General features: G+C 44.0%; 1 protein-coding gene across 4 annotated transcripts in view; it reads left to right on the forward strand.

The window, feature by feature from the left end:
- Cald1 (caldesmon 1) overlaps nt 1-24,745 on the forward strand; it is a 176,643-nt gene that overhangs the window by 139,802 nt on the left and 12,096 nt on the right. For 3 of the 4 annotated variants that reach the window (XM_052173418.1, XM_052173417.1, XM_052173420.1), the window contains 6 exons: nt 2,786-2,932; nt 6,299-6,698; nt 14,180-14,325; nt 18,272-18,530; nt 20,637-20,777; nt 24,669-24,712. In XM_052173418.1, the coding sequence (XP_052029378.1) occupies nt 2,786-2,932; nt 6,299-6,698; nt 14,180-14,325; nt 18,272-18,530; nt 20,637-20,777; nt 24,669-24,712 (1,137 nt within the window). Of the gene's footprint in view, nt 1-2,785; nt 2,933-6,298; nt 7,290-8,602; nt 8,681-14,179; nt 14,326-18,271; nt 18,531-20,636; nt 20,778-24,668; nt 24,713-24,745 lie in introns of all 4 variants that reach the window. The other variant, XM_052173421.1, reaches the window with a different exon arrangement.

The following is a 24,745-nucleotide window of genomic DNA, read 5'->3' on the forward strand; positions in this document are numbered from 1 at the left end:
GTATGGGTGTGTAGTTCTGAGTGTGCTCATGTATGTATATATGTGGTGTGTGTATGGTACAGTTCTGAGTGTGTTCATGTTAGTGTATATGTATGTGGTGTGTGATACAGTTCTGAGTGTGCTCATGTGAATATGTATGTATATGGTGTGTGTGTGTGTTTCTGCATGTATTCATGTGTGTACAGGAAGTGCACACGTGTGAGGAGACCAAAGTTTTGATGGTCAGCATCTTCTCAATCACTCTCCACTTTGGAAACTGAGTCAGGGTCTCTCAGTTGAACTCAGAGCTCACTGATTGAGCTGGCCTAGTAACTTGCTCTGAGTGTCCCCTGTCTCTGCCTCCTGCGCAGTGGGGTTAAAGGCCCACCGCATCAATGCAGCATCTCCATGCTACTGAGGACTGTCACATCAGCGTTCACACTTGTGTGACAAATGACTTACCAAATGTCCCTCGGTCTTACCGCACCTGATATGCTCTTCATCCAGGGTCTGGTCTTAGAATTGAAAACAGCATGACACCAGGATGGTGCCTTGTTGTTGTTTTAACTTAGTCCGCACCTTTAGTTCCTTATTTTATTAGTAACAGTAAAAGACCATTCCCAAGCAACCTCTAGCAACTGCATCCTAGAAGAGGGGTTAAGAGCAGCTAGTGGGTTGCCCTTAGATTTTGAGTTACAGGAAGCAAGAAGAATGAGAAGAAACTTTAGAGATGGCATTGGCTCAGGTTGCTCTTCCAGTGAGAAATCCAAGAAGAAGGAAGGCTGGCTGTGACCCAGCCATGGTAGCAAAACTAGTGTATCTCCCAGCAGCCAAATGCAGTCAGCAACCCATGAAGTTCACAGAGTAGGCAGGGGAAGGAAGATGGTGACCTCACATATATACTGGGAAACACTGGCTAACATCTGATTGCTTTACAAGAGGGAGAGTTTTGCTTGTCTTAGAAGAAGGCTGCAAAACACACATTCTTTCATGGCCAATCTCGAGATGAAGAAACCAAATAAAGAGTTTCTGTTTGATTAGCTAGAGAAGCAGTTTTTAAGGACTTGTTCTCTCTGCTGTGGTTAGAGTGGTCTACTGAGAAATAAGCCAAAGAAATATTAGGCCAAGAATCTGAAGTTTGAAGCCAAACCACTGGGAAGGGCTCTCTCCTGCCAATGACATGATAATTGAATTAAGAGGGAACATTTGTACAGTGTCATGTTGTCATCTTACACTCAACATGTGTCTAGAACCCATCTTTCCTTACCAGGCTGCTCCTTAGCAGAACTTGTCTAAAAATGAACAAGATGATGGGTGCCCATTACCGTGATTTAGTGTAACAGTCAGCATTTCTATGTGATTGCCACAAACCTATGGAAAGCCAAAGGAACTTGTGACAGGATGATCAAAAGGTCAGAGAGTCCTTCTGAGAACCGAGGTTTCTGACTATTAATCTAGGCATACATTAATTCTTCCATGCTACTCTTCCCTCCACATTTGTGGAAAATTACCAGTTTAATAAAATATGTAATAGACATATAGATAGAACACACATATACACATATATGTGACACTTCATTTATATTGACGTTTGACACACTAGCAGATTATAATCATAAAGTCTGAATTTAAAAGTTTGTGCCCACTTAGAGGCATCTCTTACTTTGGGTTGGGGAAATTGCTCAGTGGTTAAAGCCCCTACCACATAAGGAGGAGGACTGGGTTTCAAAGCCTACATAAATGCAGGTGGGCATGGTGGACCTCTTGTAATTCCAGTCTGAAGTAAGATAGCAAGTTGGCCATGTAAGCAAATTCCATGTTCAACTAAGAGACCCTGCTTCAATGAATCAGGTGGAAAGCCTTCAAGGAAGACTCCTAACACCAGCCTCAGGGCCTTCATAGGCATGCACACACATTCACATGCAAACACACATACACATGCAAGTGTATACACACATACACACACAGAGCACAGTATATGAGTATTGGGTTACTAATACATGTTTTAGTGAGCAATATGAAACCTTTGAGTTAGCTGAACTCACAGTGCACATACTTTGAAGCTACCTACCAGTGGTCAACTACACACACACACAAAATCATAAAGTAACTGAAGGGGAAAACAAAATCTGAACAACTTTGACTTATTAGCACCAAAGTCTTGGTTTTTTAGCAGTGTGACTTGATTCTCTCTGGTCTTTGTGTCAGAGCTGGTTCTAGTTTAAACAATGTATCAAATTCATTTTTATACATATTTTGATTATTTGGGTTCAATACTTGATGTTTCCATGTATAAATCTTGCATGCGATAATCAACTCAGTACAAAAGTACAAATATGCTAACACACAGTCTCCAAAGGCACACTGCTTTGGTGTAGATGTTCAGGCTTATTTGATCAATGTAAATTATCCCTGGAGTCATTACATGATGCTTTTCAGATACAAAAAAGAAAAAAAGAAAAGAAAAGTGGGGCTGAAGAGATGGCTCAGCAGTTAAGAGCACTAGCTCTCTTCCAGAGGACTCAGGTTCAATTCCCAGCAACTACATGGCAACTCATACCACATGGCAACTCTAGTTCCAGGGCTTCTGACACCCTTAGACAGACAGAAATGCAGACAACACCAGTGGACATAAAAAAAAAAAGTTTGAAAATGAATTGGTTGGGTGTCCAAACTTGAGAAAGTAAACCATCCCTTTAGAAAGAACTCTGATCTATCAATAGTCATTCCAGGTTGTTTGGCCAAGGCCTTGATGATGACACTTGTCAGCTGGCATGCTCAGGTGCCTGTCTTTATATTGTTGCAGAATTGCCTATCAGAGAAATGATGATGACGAAGAAGAGGCCGCTAGGGAACGGCGCCGCCGAGCCCGGCAGGAAAGGCTGAGGCAGAAGCAAGAGGAAGAATCCTTGGGACAGGTGACAGACCAGGTGGAGGCCCATGTCCAGAACAGGTACTGATATCCTCTCCTGGAGACATCTCTGGGTTGTATCTTTGTCTGCCCTGGCGAATGGAGTTTGCTAGCAGATCATTCCATTCTCAGATCAATGCAACCATTAATGGTTGGTTTCAGTTTTGCTGAGATGGTTTCTGACTGGGTATCCCAAACCGTCACTTATTATGTAGCCCAAGTACATGTGATTTTGGTTTATTTCCTTTATTTACTGTATATTAAGAGGAGGCTGTTAATAGCTCCATTAACTTGGAGCTATTTTTAAAAAAAACAAAATCTTCAAGCTAAGGGTTGTGACCTCCCCAGCTCACTTCCTAGTGTGGTCTTGCAAATGCTGAAGCATTAGACAAGTTTTTCATAAGAAATGTAATCTTTAGGTAGTCGATGGAAACCTTGGTCACTGGTAATTAGCCCCGAGCTGGGGAGAAAGTGTAGCTAAGAGGAGTGGGGGAGGGGCAGTTATGATCACTGGGTTTCACTCACTCACTGGCTTTGAATCCCAACTTGGCAAACTGTGGTCCTTCACTTTATAAAGCCACAGCTCCTTTTGAAGAGCACTGCTCAGCTGCAGAGAGACAAGAGTACACATGGAACACTCAATGCCTTGCACACAATAAGCCCACTGCATGGTGTGCAGGGTCTCACGGGGAGGGGCAGCATGGCCATCTGCTGCCCTTTTCTTCTCTCAAGATGAAGAGAGGAGGCAAAGAATATTTTTTAAAGATTTATTTATTTATTTCATGTTTGTGAGTACACTGTAGCTGTCTTCAGACACACCAGAAGAGGGCATCGGATCCCATTACAGATGGTTGTGAGACACCATGTGGTTGCTGGGAATTGAACTCAGGACCCCTGGAAGAGCAGTCGGTGCTCTTAACCGCTGAGCCATCTCTCCAGCCCCAAGAATAATTTTTTTTTAAGTGACGTTTTTGAGGCCTTTCCTAAATCTCACTATTAGCGAGTGTTCACCAACGGTTTTTAAAGTGATAGATATTGTTCTGCTTCTGGAAATCTTGCTTCTGGGTGGGGATAACGGTGCTGTGCTAGCACATGAAGCCCTGAGTTTGAGCCTCTGCTCAGCAACCAAGTCAGAAACACACACAAAGGTCCTGTTTCTGCTTAGATTTCATTTCTGCTTTAATTTTATTACTAGCTATTTTATAGATTACCTAAGTTTAAAAATTCTTTTACCAAGCACGATGGCACATGCTCACAATCCTAGCCTTTAAGAGGTTGAAGCAGGAGGATCTGGAGTTTGTGGTTAACCTTGACTCTTTGGTGGAGGGTAACCCTGGGCTATACAAGACCCTATATCAAAAGAACTAAAACAACAAAAAAGTCGTTTTAAAGGAAAATATATTCAGGGTTGAGCACTTGGTTTCTTGCAAGCATATTAATGACCTACAAGTATAAAGTTTTCTTGGGGCTAAACAGCTTTAGCATCTACTTAGCATCTACTGGTGACTGTTAATCATGGTCTATAAAAGAGCAAAGAAAGGCTCAGTGGAGTCTGTCGGTTTCTTAACTGTACTCTTGTCTGGCTAGCGCTTTGGAATTTGCAGTACCTTTTTAAAACGTTGGAACTCAGTTGGCCCAAGCGTCCATTGGCCTCCCAGTACTTCGTATTCCTGTGGCCATGTAATCCGTGTGTGGCTTAATTCACAGCGACAATGTCCTGCAGCAATAGCAGAGGCCCAAAAGGTTTAAAATCTAGGCTTTCCTCTATGCTATTTTGTTGTTAACTATGAGATATGTTTTTCCAAATCCAAGTGAACTTGAACATCGGAGGAGCCAAGTTTGGTATGAACCATGAAATTTGGTGGAGTTTCTAAACATTTTGAGACATATGCTTCCAGATCCATTCGCAGTGCTGGTATCACATGGCTGGTAATTCCAGCCAGGAGGGGCCAACGCCCTTGGTCTGGGCAGTGTCCAGCACCCTGGCAGGGTGATTAAGATGATGGACATGCTACAGTTTGGATTTTCCCTTTTTTTTTTCTTTTAAAAATAAACATTGGGCTTAGCCAGTCTTTACCCATTGGAGAAAAGGAGAAAAAGCTCTTTATTCTTGAAAATCTGTACAAAGGAGTTAGATTGTCTAGATTAGTTATGTTAATGTTGTTGCTATGACAATTTTGATATTTTAACACAGTATACTAGTGCACTGTGGATATTTTTGTGTGCTGGATAAAGTGCTCTCTGTCTTATTTTTATTTTTATTATTTTATTATATTATTTTTTGAGAGAGGGGGATCTCACCATGCATTACTGGCTGCCCTGAATCTTACTTTGTAAACCAGGCTGCCCTCAAACTCACATAGATCCATCTGCCTCTGCCTTCTGTGCTGGGATTAAAGGTATGTGACCCCATGCCTGCCTCTCCACCTTTTTTCAAGGCAGGGTCTCTCACTTAACCTGAAGCTCATTGATTTAGCCAGACTGGCTCCCCAGTGAGCCTCAGGGGTCTCCCTGTCCTTCTCCCCTCCTTGGTTCTGTCAACCCCTAACCATCCAGAGGCTTCTGAACACCAGTAGAGATGGCAAAGTTGAGAATACACACATGATCAGTTGTGTTGTCTTAGACACATTGTTTATTTTTACATTTCCTTGGTTACCTGGTCCTGTCTAAGTACAAGGGAGGACAGAGGGTATGAAATGCCATTATTGACTGGCAGTCCTTACCGCGTGAGTTGTGGAGGACACTTAGATGTTTCCAAGTGAAGATTGTCAACATGAATGTAGACTCTCACATTCTGCACACTCCTTCCCTCTAAGCATCTCAGGCCCCACCAATCCAGATCAGGAATGACTTGGTGGCATCAATATGAAACTATGACACTCACAGAATTCACTCATTATTCTGATTTGATCCTTGTCATAGTTGGGACCCACAATGACACAGATTCCAAAATCAAGGTTTAATCACAAGTAGTCTGTAAGGTAATCTCAGAAAACAACAGTTGGGGTGCAGGTAAGTGTGACCCAGGAGGGAAGGCAACTAAGTAGAAGTTACTTTCCAGCCTAAGTGGCCACTGTGGAGCTCTGGGACATAACTCCAGTAAGAACCACGGCTGTAGAATTATCCTTTAATTCTACAGAGAAAAGCCAAAGTATTTATATGATGATGCTCCTCAGCTTTTGTTGAGTGGCATTAATATCCAGAGGTCGGTCCTACACAGGTTGAGGAGACACAGCGGCCTGAGAAAGACCAAGAGCGAAGACTTGGGTGGGCTCAGTTGGAAGCATGGAGTGGTAACGTCTGAGGCCATGTAAGCTGGACACTGCCGCCATCTGCTGTGGCTGTGGGTGGTTCTTATGGCTGATTAACCAGCAAGCTGTCTTTGATGCTGTCCCTTCTGTCATGCAGTGTCCCCGATGAAGAGTCTAAGCCAGCCACCACAAACACTCAGGTAGAAGGTGATGAGGAGGCTGCCTTACTGGAGCGCCTGGCTAGGCGAGAAGAGAGACGTCAAAAACGCCTTCAGGAAGCCTTAGAGCGGCAGAAGGAGTTTGACCCGACCGTAACAGATGGCAGTCTCTCAGTCCCAAGCAGAAGAATGCAAAATGACTCGGCTGAAAATCAGACAGCAGAGGGGGAGGAAAAGAGAGAGAGTCGCTCAGGACGGTATGAGGTGGAAGAAACAGAAGTGGTCATCAAGTCCTACCAGAAGAACAGCTATCAGGATGCTGAAGACAAAAAGAAAGGAGAAAAAGAGGAAGAGGAGGAGGAAGAGAAGCTGAAGGGAGGGAGCCTTGGCGAAAATCAGGTAGAGGAGATGGTAGAAGAGAAAACACCAGAAACCCAAGCGGAAGCTGTGGCGATGGTACTGGAAAACGGGCAAGTCAGCGCAGAAGAGTCCAAAGTAGAGGGAGATGGGGAACAAGACACGGAGGAGATAGCCGGTGGGGAAAAGATGGGAGAGGAAGAGCGAGAGAGAGCTGAGGCAGAGAGGCTGAGGTTGGAAGCCGAAGAACAAGAACGAGAAAGAATCAAAGCTGAGCAGGACAGAAAGCTAGCCGAGGAACAGGCAAGACTCGAGGCCGAACAGAAAGCAGCTGCCGAGGAGCGGGCGAGGAGGGAGGCGGAGGAGCGGGCAAGGAGGGAGGCAGAGGAGAGGGCGAGGAGGGAGGCGGAGGAGCGGGCGAGGATTGAGGAGGAGCAGAAGAAGGCCAAGGCAGAGGAGGAGAAGGCTAGGATAGAAGAGCAAAGACGAAAAAGGGAGCTGGAGGAGCAAAGGGGTGAGAATCGAGAAGCCAAGGACAAGGGGGAGAAGGGAGCTGAGAAAGCGGACAGGAAAGGGGTGAGTGGAAGGGCGGCGCAAGACGACAGACTGCAGACAGCTGTCCCAAAGACGCAGGTACAGTAAGCACTGTGCACCTACTGTGTGATGCCTGTGACTCATGAGAAATGCAATGCACACCCGGCGGGGGCTGAGGCCTGGCGCTCATCGCCTCACGTGCTTGATCAGTTGGCAAACTATTCTTTTTTTTTTTTTCAGGCCCTAGCAATACCCAAGCATGAAGCAATTGAATCATGGCTGAGTATGCAATCAACCAAATTAATGGGACAAGCAGCGAGAAATCAATTGCTCTGTGCTTGGGTGTTGGGGTTATATATATTTAAAAAAAAAAAAAAAAAAGAATTAGCCCAGAGATGCCGAGTGTGGCGGTGTCTGTCAGCTTGTTTGTACGTCTGCAGCTGAACTCTGCCTTTCTGTCATCTTCCCTGAGTGTGCATGAGGCAAGAGGCCTATACTTCTCACCTCGCTCTGGTATTTGATAGATAGCAGTTTTTATTATTAATTTTAAAATTAGGGGTTGGGGAGTTGAAATAAAGAACTAATTTCCAACATTTAGTCTTAGATAAAATTATTAATCCTTTGAAGTCAGTTGGAATCAAGGAGAGAAAGGAGAATGTTGGATGCTCCCCAACCCCAACAAAATAAAAAACAAAACAAAACAATACAAACCACCCTCCAAAGCCTGACTTGCCGTCATGTAGACCTGGGTTTAATGTAGACTTGCAGAGAGCCATTTGTCTGGGTAAGGTCAGTTCACAACTGAGGGACACCGAGAGTATGCAGTTTGCTCCTTTTTGCTCTGTGGCTCGGGAAGGATGGGGATAGCAGTTGGGGAAGGGAGTGTAAAATACAAAAGTTTTGTGGGGTTTTTTTCCTCTATCTGCAAGGCTGCATTAAAAAAAACCAAACAAACAAAAACAAAAAAACAAAAAAAAAAAAAAAAAAAAAAACCCTAAGAGCTGTAAAAGGCAAGGGAAACGCTTGTACACTCACCTCTCCAGAGTGACCCTCTGCCGCTGCATCGCACTGAAGTGTTTTCCACCCCTGCCTCTGTACCCAGGGCTCATGCACGTGGCTGTAATTGAGAAAATCATGAGCAGGATGTCCATGCCTGGAACATCATGTCATGCTAGATTCCAATGAGCACAGTGCGGGGAGGCACAGGAGGAAAACAATAGAGAGGGGTGGGGCATGTGGGGCAAGCCACTAGCACCAGGTGCCACTGGCCCCAAGGGGTCTGAGTGTGTCACTAAGACGGCCACAGAGACATCACGGCCCACGCGGAGTGATTTGAGCACCCTCTCACTCTTGCAAGCTAGACAGCGTTTCTATTTACGTGAGTGACCTTCACCATTCTTGAAAAGGAAAAGGAAGAAGAAAAGAGAGTTAGAGGGCACGCTCAAAGACAGACGCCCCAAGATGACAAGCCTGCCTTCAAAAAGGAAGAGGTAAAGCATTATCATAACCTAAAGCCGCATGGAAAGCAGCATGCCTGGATCTGATCTTGGCATTGCAACCCGTCCCTCTCCTGTGGCTTCCAGACCACAGCTCAGGAGTCATTGATGAGAGAGTATAGATGGCCTCAGAACTAATTAGTCAGGTTGGGGACACGGCCCAGTGAGTACAGCGCTGGACACTCAGGCAGGAGGACTTGAGTTCGAGTCCCCAACACCCACATAGGGTGTGTCTGTTATTCCAGCTTTGGGAAGCAAAGGCAGTAGGATGAGTTGGGGTGGGGGTGGGGAGTGTCCCAGGGATTCACTAGCAGCCAATCTAGCCAAACAGTGAGCTCTGGCTTCATTGTAAGACCTTGTCTCAAAGGTTATGATAGAGAGCAATAGGCAACACCCAAAATCAACTTGTGCCTTGCACACACACACACACACACACACACACACTTGTACACACATATTCCTACACCCTCATATACCACACACACATGCACACATGTGCAGATGCATTCATATGCATTCATACAGCACACACATATGTACTTGATAGGACAAAAAAAAATAAAAGGAAACGGAATTGAAAGCATCTGAGGGCATGTAGGCAGTAAGTAGTACAGTGTTCTCACAGAAATTGTCTTTCTTAGTGTTTGTCTCAGTCAAGAACTAGGACAGCCCTGCTACTCAGTCTTGCCTACATCCTGCTCTGACAGTGTGACTTTGGCTTCTGTGAACCCTTCTCTGCTTGCATTTCAGTCATGGAAATATTTCCAGCTGGCTTTGATTAACACTTTAACTTTTTCATGAAAAAGCACACCACCCCCCACTCCACGCCCAAACCTAAAATCTCAGTAGAAAATTTGGCGAGCTGAAGACGATGTATGGTTCTCAAAAAGCAAAGTTTGGCCAAACCCTCTGCATTGCATTAATGAGGCACACACACAGGGGAGCGGGTGCCGGGACGCTCAGAGGTAAGTAAACGAGGCTTCTGCACACAGGTGCCGCAGCGATCCAGCGTATAGTGCCAGGGCAGAAAGCCTCACCTGCTTCTACCCACCCTGCCTACGCTAGCCTCAAGTGACACCACAAACTGCCATGCGGGCCAGTCAGTTCAAGCAGTGGGAAGTGGTAATACAGAACATACAGCAGACATAGGAATGCCTGCATTTTGTTTCCCAGGAGACTGGTGAGATGATTGGTAGCCACTGGGTACCGGCCCAGACGGAATCCCGCTACAGTTCTCTGTTAGCACATCCATTAAGAAAATCCAGAGCTGTAAAGAAAATCCCACTGTGTAGAACATAGATGTCCATATTAAGCAGCATGTAGGTGGTTCCCTTAGCTGACTTTGTAAGATTCACATAAGAAGGAAGACCCCTTGTACTTACTTGAAGACTTATGTCCCTCTCTGTTCTAGTAGAACTTGTGCTTTGACCGTGGGCCCCGGCTTTCTGAAGGAGGGAGGGGGAACAAATACTGATGACCCAGAACCTGACTTTAGCTCTTCCAGGCAGCTAAGGAGTCAGCTAAACACCCTGGACTGTGTGTAAAGATCCATCTATATCACAAAGCTGTCTCAGAGCTAGACTCAGATAGTGCCAGACACGGGAAAAGATCGTGAGATCTGCAACTCAGTGAGGAGATGTGAGCAGAGGGCTTTAGTAAATACCCTCTGCTGTTGTGAAAGTTCGTTTAGGCCAGATAATGATTTACTTTAATGGTGGAAGCATCCCACGCCTATGTCTGAGTCAGAAGAGACTCATCCTCAGTCATCCCTCTGCCTCTTTTCAGATAAGGCAAAGTTCATGGTATCAGTCAAACACTCCAGGGAATAGCTGGTTGCAGGCCTGCCAGTGTCTCTTTTCCCAGTTTACCCAACAGCACATTCCAGAGCTCAGAACTTCCGGCTTCTTTTTATACCAAGCTAGATAATCGCCTCCAATCAGGTTTTTCGAAAGATCAATTTTAAGATTTTTTAACATTGTATATAGATAAACTGCTGACTAAATGGATAGAGTTCTCCCTTCCCAACTAGCTGGACTGGTGTGTTCTATAGGCCATCCAGGGACCCCTCAGCAGAGATCTTTTTCTGTGGTAACATGCTAAATCATTTAGCATGAGTCAGAAATTTTAAATAGCCCTTTCCTATTCTACCTTCTTTTCCTTTCTTTTCTTTCTTTTTTTCTTCCTTCCTTCCTTCCTTCCCTCCTCCTCTCCTCTTTTTCTCCCTCTCCCTTTCCCTCTCCCTCCCCCACCCCATCACATAGAAGCAAGTAGAAACCTGGCAGGGCTAGGGATCCATACAACCTAAGCCAGCTAGGCCAACCAAGAAAGTAAACACCAACATTCCTCTGCCCTTCCAGGAGGAACATTTCCCAAAGACCCTCCAGTGCTTTAAAACACAACCCCCCTGTGTTTCCCCACCACAGCTGAACTCTGTGGCAGCCATGAGATGCAGATGATCTCCAACTCTGAGACATAATTAAGTTTCTGTCTTTCCTTCTCCATTATAAGCTGTCTCTTTCCAGTTCTTCTGTTTGGGTTTTCCTCTTGGCTAAGAAGGAAGGAAGGAAGGAAGTAAGGAAGGAAGGAAGGAAGGAAGGAAGGAGGGAGGGAGGGAGGGAATGAGGGAAGAAAGGAAGGAAGGGAAGAAGGAAGGGAGGGAGGGAGGGAGGGAGGGAGAGAGAGAGAGAGAGAGAGAGAGAGAGAGAAAGAGAGAGAGAGAAAGTCACAGGCTCTTTTGTGACTTTGAATCTAATATTCCTGTCACCCAGGTCCACACATCCTAAACATACAGTACGTCCTTAGCCTGCGGATACATCTAGTATTTGGTTAAAGAATGATTTGGTCACTTTAAGCTGGAGTCTAAACTCTCTGCTGAAGGTCTAAGATGTCCATGAACCAGATTTCAGAAGCAAGGAGCCAGGAGGACACTCATGGGGTAGAACCGGGATCCAGATGAGGATCTGAAGCTCATGAAGGCCTGCATCTGACATCCGGTTCTTGCTGTTATTCTGGAACTTTATGGCGTATAGTAGCACGATGCATGTAGTACTGATACAGGGACTCCGGCCTCAGGCGGTCCATGTGTTCCCTTGGGCTTTGGAGTTCTCTCCAGATTAAGGTCATGTCTCTTAAATTCCCACACCCCCATATGCTCATGTTTTCTCCCACTAAGTAGCCCAGCTATATGGAGTCTTATCCAAACAGCCAAGACTCTAGAGGCTGTCTTAGAAGTACTGTCATGTTATCTGTGAGTGAACAAGCCCGCTTGCGCTTTCAACACTCATGACCATCCAGGGACCCATCAGCAGAGAGCTTTTTCTATGGTAACATTCCAACCTAAAAGATCTAGTTCCCAGGGACTCAGTAGGCTGCAGGCTTGCCTGTGGACTCTAATCCATTGTATTCTTTAAACTAAAATTTAAAGATCTCGGGGAGTCTTTTATTTATTTCTCGGGGGAAAATAACTCTCAGTCAAACTCGAGTCATCATTATTACATTAAGAATGTTTCTAAGAAAGTTTTCCTCCTGAGAATATGAAGAGACCACCCACCAAATCCCTTCCCAAGAACTAGGGTGGGAGACTCTTCTTCTCATAGACATCTAATGCTTTTACAAAGCTATTTTAAGGGTTTTGGGGATATTTTTTTTTTGCCAGTAAATCTGTTAATACCTTTTGAGGAGGTGAAAATATTTCTGACTTCAAAATAAGGAATGAGTTAAAAGAGATTTACCTATGCAGTTGCCACCATTAATCATAAGATGACTCAGAATTAGTTTCATGGGTGCCCTGGGAACATCTCCCCTCACTTCTATAGTTGTATTCCCAGATACATATTAACCAGAGTATGAACTCTAGCCCATGGTTTCTGGGGCTCTAGCCAACAGCGGCAGGCCAAAATGAAACTATACTGGCTCCTCCTGCCTTTTCAGTGACTACTGATATGTTCTAGAGGTCAAGGACAGTCACCAGGCATCGTGATCACACTGCTCTACAGGGCCCAATCTTCCTTCTTTGGCTCAAAAGCATCCAAGGGCCAAGAGGACAACAAGAGGGTGGGATGTGGAAAGTGATCATTTCATCTGGCTGTATCTTGATGAGCTTCCCAGAGAAACTGGGTTGTCAATAGCCCTAGAATCAAATGACCTCCCTGGTTGCAGACAAATCTGCCTGAGAGGACATGGCGGCAGCATTGCAGCTCATCTCTTTAGCATCATTATGAGAAAATAACTTTCAGGCAAAAATCAAGTTTCTGAGACAGCTGAGAATATGAGTAGACTGCCTGCATATCCCTTAGCACACATGAACACCGTTTATATCCCACCATGGAGGGAAAACAAAGTCTTAACTCACTGGAGCAGTGTTGGTGAGTAGTCCATCCATGGTGACTTAATACCATTTAAGGAAGATTATATCAGGCAAAGGACTATAAAAGGTAGTTCGTAACACCGCTATTCTACCTTGTAAAGCATGCCTTTTAGGAGTAAATGTTCAGAGAGTGTCAAGACGCACTGGGAAGCAGTGAGTTGTCAGGTTAAGGGAGACAGTTCTGGGCACCCTAGAAGCCCTGCATTTTCATGGTCTACTTTTCTTCTTCTAAATATTTCTGCTTTTTACAACTATCTCAGAATGAACAGTGGAGGCCACTCTCTTCTGCTCATGTTTTAACAATGGAGGAGATAGTAATTTGAACTCTTTGCGCATCTCAAAAGTCACTTTGAAATAATGTGTCTCATCTACCATGAAGAGTTTACAACACAAGAACCACAAAAATGCCAAGGCCCACTTGCCCTCTGGATAGCCTTTCCTCTGTTATCTGCAGTGATCACAAATGCACTTCTGGAGGTCTAAATTTTTCCTACCAGTGGACATCGATGTGTACCCTAGAACTATTCTTATCCCCTGCTAATTTTAGTGGTTTATGTGGCTTCAGACATGGTTCTAATCCCTTCCCCTAAAGGCAGCTTTTGTGTTATCTCCTTAGGACACCATACTAATTTGACCAAAGTGCCAGAATTAGCAGATCTGGACCACCTGCTGGCTTTTCTCTTATTTCTTACTTGTTAAGCTCTTATCAAAAATGTTCCCTTTAGTTAAGAAGAAACTTGGTCAAGCTCTATCGCCACTCTTCCATAAAAATGACCTGTAACTGCTCTTCCTAGTAGGAACTGCAAGCAACTACTCTTAGGTGGAGTTCCCACTACTAGATAGTTTCCAAAAATAACAGCAATGATGCTCCCACAAATAAAACCCCCAGTGACATCAGTGGTGGATATTGACTTCCTAACATTGCAGTCCAGGTCTGTCTCACAGGCCAAACAGCCTTGACTTACTCTCTAATAATCTTCTTGATTTTGTTTCTATATCATGTTCTTGATGGTTGCTTTGCCTCAAGTCTAATGACTTCCTTAAAAGCTGGGGTCTTCATTAAAGTCAACTAACACCTAGTATGATGTTTATAGTTATCTCTCTTCTTGATATGTATTCTTGGTTAGATCAAAGATGAGAAGATTAAAAAGGACAAAGAGCCCAAAGAAGAAGTCAAGAGCTTCTTGGATCGAAAGAAAGGATTTACAGAAGTGAAGGCACAGAATGGAGAATTCATGACCCACAAACTTAAACAAACCGAGAATGCTTTCAGGTAAGGTGTGACTATCTAACAATCTCTGCATATGTGGGAGGGAGAATGGGTCTCCTTATCCTGTGCCTCTGGACAGAAAGGAGCTAAGCAGACAACATTCTTCTGTTTTGAGGTCATTGGCCATTGTCTTAAAGATACCCTGTCACTGACAGTAGACCAGCACTCATTGCTCAGCCACACTTTAATCCTCTTCTATTTCCTTATCTTTTTTAATAGCAAGGGATATAATGCTTAGTGCCCATGTTTTGATCTACTACACCCATGTGGTATCACTGTATTAAGAAATGTCATAACTGGGATTAATATCATTGGTTCATGCCTTGTATGGTCTAGACTATTTCTTACAAACCTTTCTTTGTTCATTTTTATAAAGGTTGTATGAGTAGTATTCTGTGGTCCAAAAACTTCGGGCATTTTAGGTTAACCCAGATCACAGCTCTTTACCATAGGATTTTAAGAATCCTCTGTAAATTTGCAAGGGAACCAAGGAAGACACCTATTTATTTTCCCATTTTTAGGAATGTACACACACACACACACATACACACACACACACACAGAGAGAGAGAGAGAGAGAGAGAGAGAGAGAGAGAGAGAAAGAGAGAGAGAGAGAATGAATGAATCACTGAACAGGTTACTACACTATAATTCTCTTTTGTTTACCTGTCAGCGTCTGCTTATCTATCAGCTGAGCTAAAAGCAAACTGTGTTCTATGTGGGCAAAAGTCTTGTATCTGATTTGCCTTAAATCTAAAAAAGCAAAAGACTGGGCAGAATTTTCTGGAAGGTATTGCCATATACCACCCTATGTTATGAGCCTACCAGCATGTATAGGTAGAGGCAGAATAGCCAGTCTTACTCCTGGTTGGATGAAAGTTGATTTGATTCTTAGTTTTGTTTTGTTTTTTAAAATTTTGTTCAACAGTAACATTTATTCCAGATATTTTTCTATGTGTGCAACACTCAGAATGAACAGACACACAGAATCATACAATATACATACAATTGAATGCAATCAGAAATGTATATTTTTAAATTAGCTTTGCACCATGCACAACAGTGCTGTGCAGCCCGCTTTCTATTCCAGTAAGTAAGTAAGTAAGCAAGCAAGCCTGCACTTCCTGATGTGAGGTTTGGCTCTGCCTGACTGGTTGAACCAGGGCCTCAGAACGACACTTATGATTATGTAAAGACTGAGCGACACCTAGTGGATCTAAGAGAAAGAGTCCATTTTCTCATCCACACCACATGATCTTAGAAAGAACAAACTAACTTCCAAAGCTGCAAAGAGCTTCTCTTGTGACCCTGTAACACTGAGAGAGCAATTTTCAACCTCATTTGAGGTCAAAATGAAAATTCATCTGTAACCATCAAGAACCTATATAAAACATGTTTATGCTTTATAACCTCACAGTAACAAACACTTTATATCATGACTACCACCCACAAAAACATACATGTACACATTTATAGCTAGAAAAAAAAAAGGTGTTTCAAAACATGGTACTATATTTTTCTCTACACAATGCTCTTCCCACTTTTTTCCCACTTTTTCCCCACTTTTTAAAATATGGAGGCCAATCTACTAAATTGATTCTTTTTTACCTGAAACCTGAAAGGCCTGTCCTAGAGAAGGCAGTATATTCCAAAGTATGTCTGTGTCCAAAGCATGAGGTATATAGACTAGATGAGCTCTGTGCACTGCATCCTGAATTCCCTTCTTGTTTTAATTCTCTTGCTCCATAGCCAGAGGCATTGTGCCACCCATCATACAGAATAAACATTAAACTATGGAGATTCATCTATTCTTGACAAAGGTGTCAGGGGTGGGATTCCTGTGCCTGGATCTAGTTAGTAATGGGTACAAGGCTAATTTAAAATATACATTTCTGATTACATTCAATTGTATGTATATTGTGTGAGTCTGTGTGTCTATCCATCTTGAGTGTTCCACACATAGAAAAATATCTGGAATTAATAACTATTTAAATAGAAGTCCCTTTACATCTCTGCCTCTCAGATACTCCCTATCAAGGCCCTTCAAGACCACCACGATGTTCTCCTCCAGTCCAGGACTAGGACGACCCATCATGTGTGACTTCACTAATGAAAACAGAGTGTACTTTGTTGTTCCTTAGCATGTTGGTTTTGAAGCAGGGTCTCTCTTTGGTCTGGAGTAGGTGGGGCTGGCCTTCCAGGCTAGCTGCCTGTCTCTGCCTCTCATTACACCAAATTTTTTTGCACATGGGCTCTGGGGATTGAACTCAGGTCCTCCTTTTATCAATACCACCATCTCCCAGTTGTTATGACTATTACATGAGATAATACATTTGAAAATATTTATGTGGTATAATGAATGACCCCTTTGACCTTTGGTAATCACCCTAGTCACACCACATCAGTAGGTAAACTGGTAGTTTAGCAGGTTTAGATCCTGCCAAAGGATACTCTCTAGCTATGTTGGGGTCAGAGAGAGAAGAAATACATCTTGGAGTCAGAGGTTAGTACACAGTCACACAATCATTAAGAAAAAATTCCCAGAAGCTCTACCAAAACAGACATACCTTACTGGATTTAACTTAAACAAGAAACAGTAGGGCGTAAACAGTGGCAAGGCCTGTAATCCCAGAATTTATGAGGCCGAGAAAGAAGAAAGATTATGAGCTTAGGCTCGAGGCTAGCCCTAAAAAGAACACGTCTCAAACAAACAAACAAAAAACCCACAATAACCAAACTCTATAGTTTGGTGGTGTTAACTGTCTCAGTGTCCTACACAAGATCTCCATAATTATTTCATCCTGCCAACTGCAAATCTACACGCATACATAGCTCCTCCTTCGCCACCTCCTATGCCCCAGAGAATCACCATCCCCCTTCTGTTTCTATGAATTTGATACTACTAGAGACCCCTAGTACAAGTAGGCTTTGAGGTATTTATCCTTTTAGAACTAGTCTCATTTAGCACGATGTCTTCAGGTTCATCCACATTGTAGCATATGTCAGCATTTCTTTTGAGGGCTGAATATATTCCATGGTATGGATATACCACATACGACAATCCCTTCATCCCACGGTGAACTTAGGGTTGCTCCTACCTCATGGATCTTGTGGAAAATGTTGTTATGAATGAAGGAGACCCTGAATAATAGGGTCTCCCACTAGGACCCTGGATTAAGCACAACCCACGCCCAAACACCAGTTTTCACAGAAATCCTTTGTTAATCAGGGGGCAGGGGGAGTTAAAGTGGCCACTTTTTGACTCAGGCAGAAAACCAGCCCCCAATAACCTTGCAGGTGTAATTTTTACGAAGAAGAAAAGTGGAGGTCTGTGTTAGAATGGGCTAAGAGGAAGTGGTATGTTTTGACTGGGCATGTTAATTGGGTGAGCCAAAGGAGACTTTTGATTGCTAGACTTCAATACTTTTCTAGCTGGACCTTGGTAGTCAGCCTCAGGAGGAGGAAGTGGCCAAACAAGGGAATAGACCTTGGGGGCTAGATTTTAAAATGTAAGTTAATGGTTTTTAGCAAGCCAGGGGGAATGGGAGAGAAAGGCAAAGCCTGCCACAACTCTGCTGGCCATGCTTGAGCTGGCCAGAGTCCCTTCACTGAAGGTCAACGTTTCACCATCTCAAGACTTAGATTTCAGCTCTTTTGAATATAATGTCAAGTGGTATGTCTGGATCATATATATACAGTAATATTATTATCTTTAAGGTTTCACAGATACTGGATTTTTTTCCACATTAGGTGCACCATTTTTACTTAGCCTAGTAGAGACATTTGTAAAGTACTTATATTCCATGTAGATCCCCAATCAACCCCAGGCCTGGTGTGAGGACCAGGTGTCTGGCTATGGTACCTGCAGAGAGAAACCCCCCTCCTTCCGGTGGGGGCTGTAAGACAGAAGTGGGTGACTGCCTCTCCTTTCCCCTTCTCTCTGCCCCAGCCGTTCAGGAGGCCGAGCCAGCGGGGAGAAGGAAGCAGAAGGTGCCCCGCAAGTAGAAGCCGGCAAGAGGCTGGAGGAGCTGCGCCGACGCCGTGGGGAGACGGAGAGCGAAGAGTTTGAAAAACTCAAACAGAAGCAACAGGAGGCTGCCTTGGAGCTGGAAGAGCTGAAGAAAAAGAGGGAAGAGAGAAGGAAGGTCCTGGAGGAAGAGGAGCAGAGGAGGAAGCAGGAGGAGGCTGACCGAAAAGTTAGAGAGGAGGTAAGGGCTGCCTGGCCCAGCCAGGGGAAGCCTGGATGGTCCCCAAGTCCTTAAGAGTACATGGCTCATGACCGTGTAGCCCAGAGCGGACCAGCCCCCCAAGGAAGTCCCCTGCTGCTCTTCGAGTGTGGGCTCTTGGGCAGTAATGAATCTGGTAGCTCCGTCAGTAGAGTGCTTGCTCCAGGGTGTACAAAGAAGACTCAGGGTTCAATCCAGAGCAGTTCATATACCCCAGTGATGGAGCGCCCCTGTTAATCCTCAGGGTGGTGGACCACTCGGGAGGTGGAGAAGAACCAGAAGTTCAAAGTTGTTCTCCTTTGCTACACATCGAGTTCAAGGCTAGCCTGGTTTACAGGAGACTCTGCCTCCCAATATTATTATTACTATTATTATTATTATTATTAATGACAGTAAGCTTAGCATGTACTGACATGTTTCTGAAACCTCAGTACTTGCATCTCCATTTTTCTACATGAAGAAACTGAGGCACAGGGAAGTCTGTGAAATTTTCCCACTTAGCCTATTGTTCTCTACAGCCTCTCAATAAAGAACAATGGGAGATCTGAGAGAGACGAAAAGTCTACCACCTACCACAGTCAAGCTAGGAAGCAGGGTGGGTGTGGTGGGTGTGTGCCTGGAAGCCTAGTGTTGGAAGGCTGGGGCAATAGGAACTTGAGTTCCAGGTCGGTCTGGGCTCTAACATAAATTCTAGTCTGGATTGGGTTATGCAGAGAAACTCTGCCTGCAGACAAAGTCAAACAAAAAGAGAAAAGAATTACATGATGTCCAATATTTATAGTCTTCACAGAAATGTTATAGATTATTGCTTGTGTGTGTGTGTGTGTGTGTGTGTGTGTGTGTGTGTGTGTGTGAGTGTACCTGTGTATGGCGGTCAAAGGACAACTTTGTGGACTTGATTTTCTCCGTGCTCATTTTATATGGGGCTCCAAGGATCATATTCAGGTCTCCAGGCTCCACAAACGTTTACTGCTGAGCCATCTCCCTGGCCCTAAAGTTTCTCCAAGCAGATCAGAATGTGCAGAAGCTAGGACGGCATCTGCTTTGTTCCCTGCTGTGCACCAGGACGCATCACAGGGCTTGCTGTGCCACCCGAGCCCTGTCACAGTTGACAGATGCATTTGTTCCGTTCTTAACACGGAACAGATCAAGTTATGAGGAGGGAAACTTGGCCTCAGCATGAGAAATATGCTACATCAGCCTCTACTTAGATTGCCACGGTTTACAAAGTACATTTTTTCCCTTTCATCCTGGGGTACATTCTCATTTTATGGGGAAAGAAGCCAGGAATCCAATCATTAGAGTGACTTGTTTGAAGATGTTTAATGGAATAAGCACAGGAGTCCTGCTTCTCCAAGTCCTGAGCCTAGAACTTTCCAGGCCTCAAGCTCCTATTCCCTCAAAATGAAAAGATGTTTGTTGGTTTTTCTGACAAGGATGTTATACAGTTTCTCTAAGTTGTGTGGAAACTTAATTATCCCGTGTCTCTTCCAACTCCAGCTTTCAATGAGGCCACCACCTAAAATGATGTCTTCAGTTGAGTCAGAGGCTACCACACAATCATCTCAATTTGTCAAACTCATGCAGTTTGCTAGACATGGTACCATAGATTTATAGCCCTTTTTGCACAAAGGATTCCTTTTGACAACTCTTCCTGGAAGCAGGTAGAGGGGACCTTTGTATTCCTTTGCATATTCAGAAGTGGAAGTTTGCTGTTAAGTGACTTACAAGGTCTGATGGTAACCTATCACCTTCAAGGAAGACTTGTCCAGCAGAGTGGCAGTCTAAACATTTCACACACATTTTTCTATACTAGTTGTCATGAAATTAGATTGCTATGATTCTGTTTTATAAGTGAGGAAACTGAGGCAGGTAGCAGGTAAAACCAAGGTCACACTGATGGAAAGTGTCCCTTCAGAATGCAAATCCAGGCAGCTAGACTCCTGTGCTCAGGAGTACCCTCTTCTGTGTACCCCAGAAGATGGGACAGCATACATACTAGGGTTAAATCTGTTGCTCTCTGATGGACACTCTTGGGCCTACAGCATTTGAAGCACACTGTGACGCTATTTGCTCTGTCTGTCTCAGGAAGAGAAGAGGAGGCTAAAGGAAGAGATTGAAAGGAGACGGGCAGAAGCTGCTGAGAAACGCCAGAAGATGCCGGAGGATGGCCTGTCCGAGGACAAGAAGCCGTTCAAGTGCTTCACTCCTAAAGGTTCATCTCTCAAGGTATTTTCTTCCCAGAAATTCTTCTTATAAAATTTCTTCTCCAGCATCATAGAAATCTCATTAGAGCCCCTTTGGTTTTTGATCATTCATGTAGCTCTTTGCTGTCCCGTGTTAATCTGTCCAGGCTACTTCATCTTTGTTGCTAGGAAACACTTGGCTTTTGTACTTCAACACTCATCTCGGGATCTGCTTTGGGAAAATCCATTTGGTTTACATGTTGGAGCACATTAGTGTTTATCCATGAAGGAAATCAGACTGGGCAGGAACCTGGAGGCATGAGCTGGTGCATAAGACATGGAGGGGTGCTGCTGGCTTGCTCCCCACGGTCCACTCACCTTCCTTTCTTATAGAACCCAGGACCACATGCCCAGGGATGGCACCACCCACAGTGGGCTGGGCACTCTCCCATCAATCACTAGTTAAGAAAACATCTACAGCCTGATCTTATGGAGGCTTAACTGAAGTTCCCTCCTCTCTGGTGACTTTAGCCTGTGACAAATTGAAAAACCATCCAGCACACCAATATGAGCCAGAATGGGATTTTTTTTTAAATATTTGATATTTGTAGCATAACTTGCTTGCTCTGCATGCTGTGAGAAGGAAAAGGGCTACCTCTTGACATGAATACAGTTGAGAGGCTCATGGGGAATGATTCATAACTCACAAAGGGAACCACATCCAAACCAGGAAGCCCTCGGGGCCAGCACAAGGCCTACATACAGTAGGCCAGCTTCATTTCCAAACACTGAAATTGGACTTTATGTCACGAAAAAAGTCTTTCATCTACTTAGTAATGGAAATTTTTTTTAAAAAATGGATGCTGGAGAGGCGGCTCAGGAGTTAAGAACACGTGTTGCTTTTGCAGAGGACCTGGGTTCAGGTCCCAGCACTCGTTTGGCAGTTAGTAACCATCTGTAATTCCAGTTCTAGAGGATCTAATACCTTTTCTGGCCTCCATGAGCACTGCATGCAGAGATACACACCTAGAAGCAAAACACCCATACATATAAATTTTTATATGTAATATAAATCTTTAAAAAAGTTCCTTAAGACTGGAGCTGGGTATGGTAACTCACTCCTTTGATTCCAGAATGTAGGAGACTAGAGCAAGAGACTCATCAGTTCAAGGCCAGCCTGGACTACCTACCTATCGAATTCCAAGCCAACTTGAGCTACAGAGTAAAACTCTATCTTAAAAAAAAAAAAAAAAAAAAAAAACCACAAAACAATATATGTTTTCCCTTGATTGTCTGGGAGCTTTGTGGCAAACATGGCTTGAGTATCACTGGAATCAACAAGCAAAGCAGACCCCAGCCAGGGAGAAGACACCTCCCTCCTCGCTGCTTATCTCTGGGCAGCCACCAGGGCACCCTGTCCCCAATCCTGCACTTTTGTTCCTGGATCAACAAATAATCAAAGAAAACAATGTTCTCTCTGCCTGCTTTAAAATCTCTCCCAAGTTGAGTCTTCCTTGAACAGTCCTGATAACATGAGCTCAGTCACTGAAACTTCTAGATCCTATCTATTCTGATTTCTGGAAAAACTGGGGCTCCTCCTCCCCTACTCTCTAACCAACTCCTCTCTACCAAGCTCCTGAGGGCACTCACTTCTCATTTGGATCCTGCTGGCCTTCCTAGAAAGCCCCTTTCTGTTTTCTCTTTCATGGAGCTGTACACATTGACAATCATTTAAAGTCAATATATAGAAAGGACCAGATCATTTTTAATCTCTACATAATAGAGATGAACATTTAGGTATACACTTTCTGCCTCTTGTCCCGATGACAAGTCCTTAGAGAACTTTCTGTAATTTTCCTAAACTCAACCAGGTACTGTACACTGCCAATAGAAAGGGAACATTTGAATATTGACCTCAAAATAGTGCTAAATGGTATATTTTGTTTATTCCTTTTTATTTCCACTGTCTGGGAAACTCTAGACATGAGTTTCATTGCCTGATTATGATTGCAATGAATAATAACACAAACAAAGAACAAATTTTAAACCCAAAGGCTTTTGATGTTGGTGTTTCAGTTTATTGCTGGAGAAGTAGGGTGTGAGGTAAGGAAACTATAATACACCCTATCGTCTAAAGCTAGCAGCGTTGTCTTCCCTAAGCTCTGTTAAGACAGTACTGCCACCTCCTGGTTGTCAGGGGCACCAACCTACCTCCTGAACGTCCTTAAATATTGTGCAGAGTATTTAATTCATAAACTCCACACAAGAGCAGACAGTTAGGGCATTTTCCAGCAAGAGTCAGCAAATGGAGGGTGTATCCTATGGAAATCAAGAGAATGGAGTCAAGCAGGATTCGCTATTCCAGATGCAAAAGGAGGGGCAGGAGTGTGCCCACTCTTTGGCTTGAGTTTATGGGACAGTCTAGGTGAGCAGAACAGCTCTCAGTAAGATGCTAGCATACACACACACACACACACACACACACACACACGGCTCTGCTGTGCTCTGGACTGTACTGTGCTTCCTACCATCCTCTGGACCCAAAATCTCTGTAAAGTGTATAACTTGTGAAAATAAATAAATAGACCACATAGCCTCCCCTCTAGCTCATGCATATCTCCCTCGCTTTCAGAGGTTCATGTGGGGAACTGTAAACTATAAAACTCAGCTCGAATACCAAAACCCCTATTTTGTCTTAGAGATGTAGCATCATGTTCTTGACCATGTTTAATATGGAACCTACCACTGGTATTTAAATGTTTTCCAAATCTAAAGGACCCTTTGTTCTCTTCGTCTGCCAAGGAACACACAGGAAGAAAGGCTCCATATCCTACCTTTCCAGAGATCTACTATGGTGACCTGCCCTAGGCTGATAAGACATGAATGTTCCCTTCTCTCAGTCAGTTTGGATAAGCATAACAGATTGGTATAGACTGAATAGTTATCATTTGCCAGGTATGGTGGCTCATGCCTGTCAATCCAGCATTTAGGAGAATGAGGCAGGAGGACCAGGAATTCAAGGACAGCCTATACTACATAGTAAGGCCTTGTCTCAAAACCCAAACAAACAAACAAACAAACAAACAAATTAACTAAAAGAACCAAGAACCTAAACCAAGTTAACATTTGTTTTTCCACAATTTTGGAGATTGGGAAGTGAGGTCATCTGTGCACCAATACTGCTGAGCTCTAGAAGGGGTTTGGGTTCTCTTTCTCCTCCACAAATGGGCACGGTTTTGCTGTCCTCTCATGTGCCAGAGAACAAGAAAACAGGAGAGTGCTCTTGCTTTTTCCATCAGTGTTCTAATGCCATTCATGAGGATGCCACCTTCCTGACAAAGTGACCTTCCAAAAGACCCACTTTGAAACGCTAGCACATAGAGATGTAGATCTAAATACATAAATAATTTGTCATTGGTCTGCAGTATGGAAGGCCATCTTACTGGCTGTTTTTTGCTTCCAATACCCCCCATTTCTCTCCTATCTCCTTCCTCCCTTTATCTGCCTCTCTGTTTCTGTCTCCCTCCCTCCATCCATCCATCTCCCCACCCCTCTCTGCATTCTTCACCCTCTTCCAATTCTAGCTTCCCCAGCCTCAGATCCATTATCCATCATTTCCTCCCCCATCCCATCCAGGCTGCTAAGCCCAGCACGGCAGTGCTCTCACTTGTTCTGTGATAGTTTTTATTTACCAGGTTCAAGAATGATAGTGGTGTGGTAGGACACTGTGTGTATGCCATGGGCCACAAAGCAGGTCCAAGGGTGAAGTATATGTCTTTCTGGGTGTGTTTTGCCTTCCAGGAGTGCTCAGAAGGTATTTCAAAGGCACATTGGTGAAGTCTCCATTGAGTCGTTCAGAGCTTTCCTGAGTTAGGACTTTTGCACACAATGTTTCCTCTGCATATTCACAAGGCTTTTCTTTTTCTATTTCTAGATAGAGGAACGAGCAGAGTTTTTGAATAAGTCTGTGCAGAAAAGGTAAGTAGAGTTGACTATTCATTTGAGACCCGT

The sequence above is a fragment of the Apodemus sylvaticus genome, chromosome 2 (genome assembly GCF_947179515.1).
Source record: "Apodemus sylvaticus chromosome 2, mApoSyl1.1, whole genome shotgun sequence".
NCBI lineage: Eukaryota > Metazoa > Chordata > Mammalia > Rodentia > Muridae > Apodemus > Apodemus sylvaticus.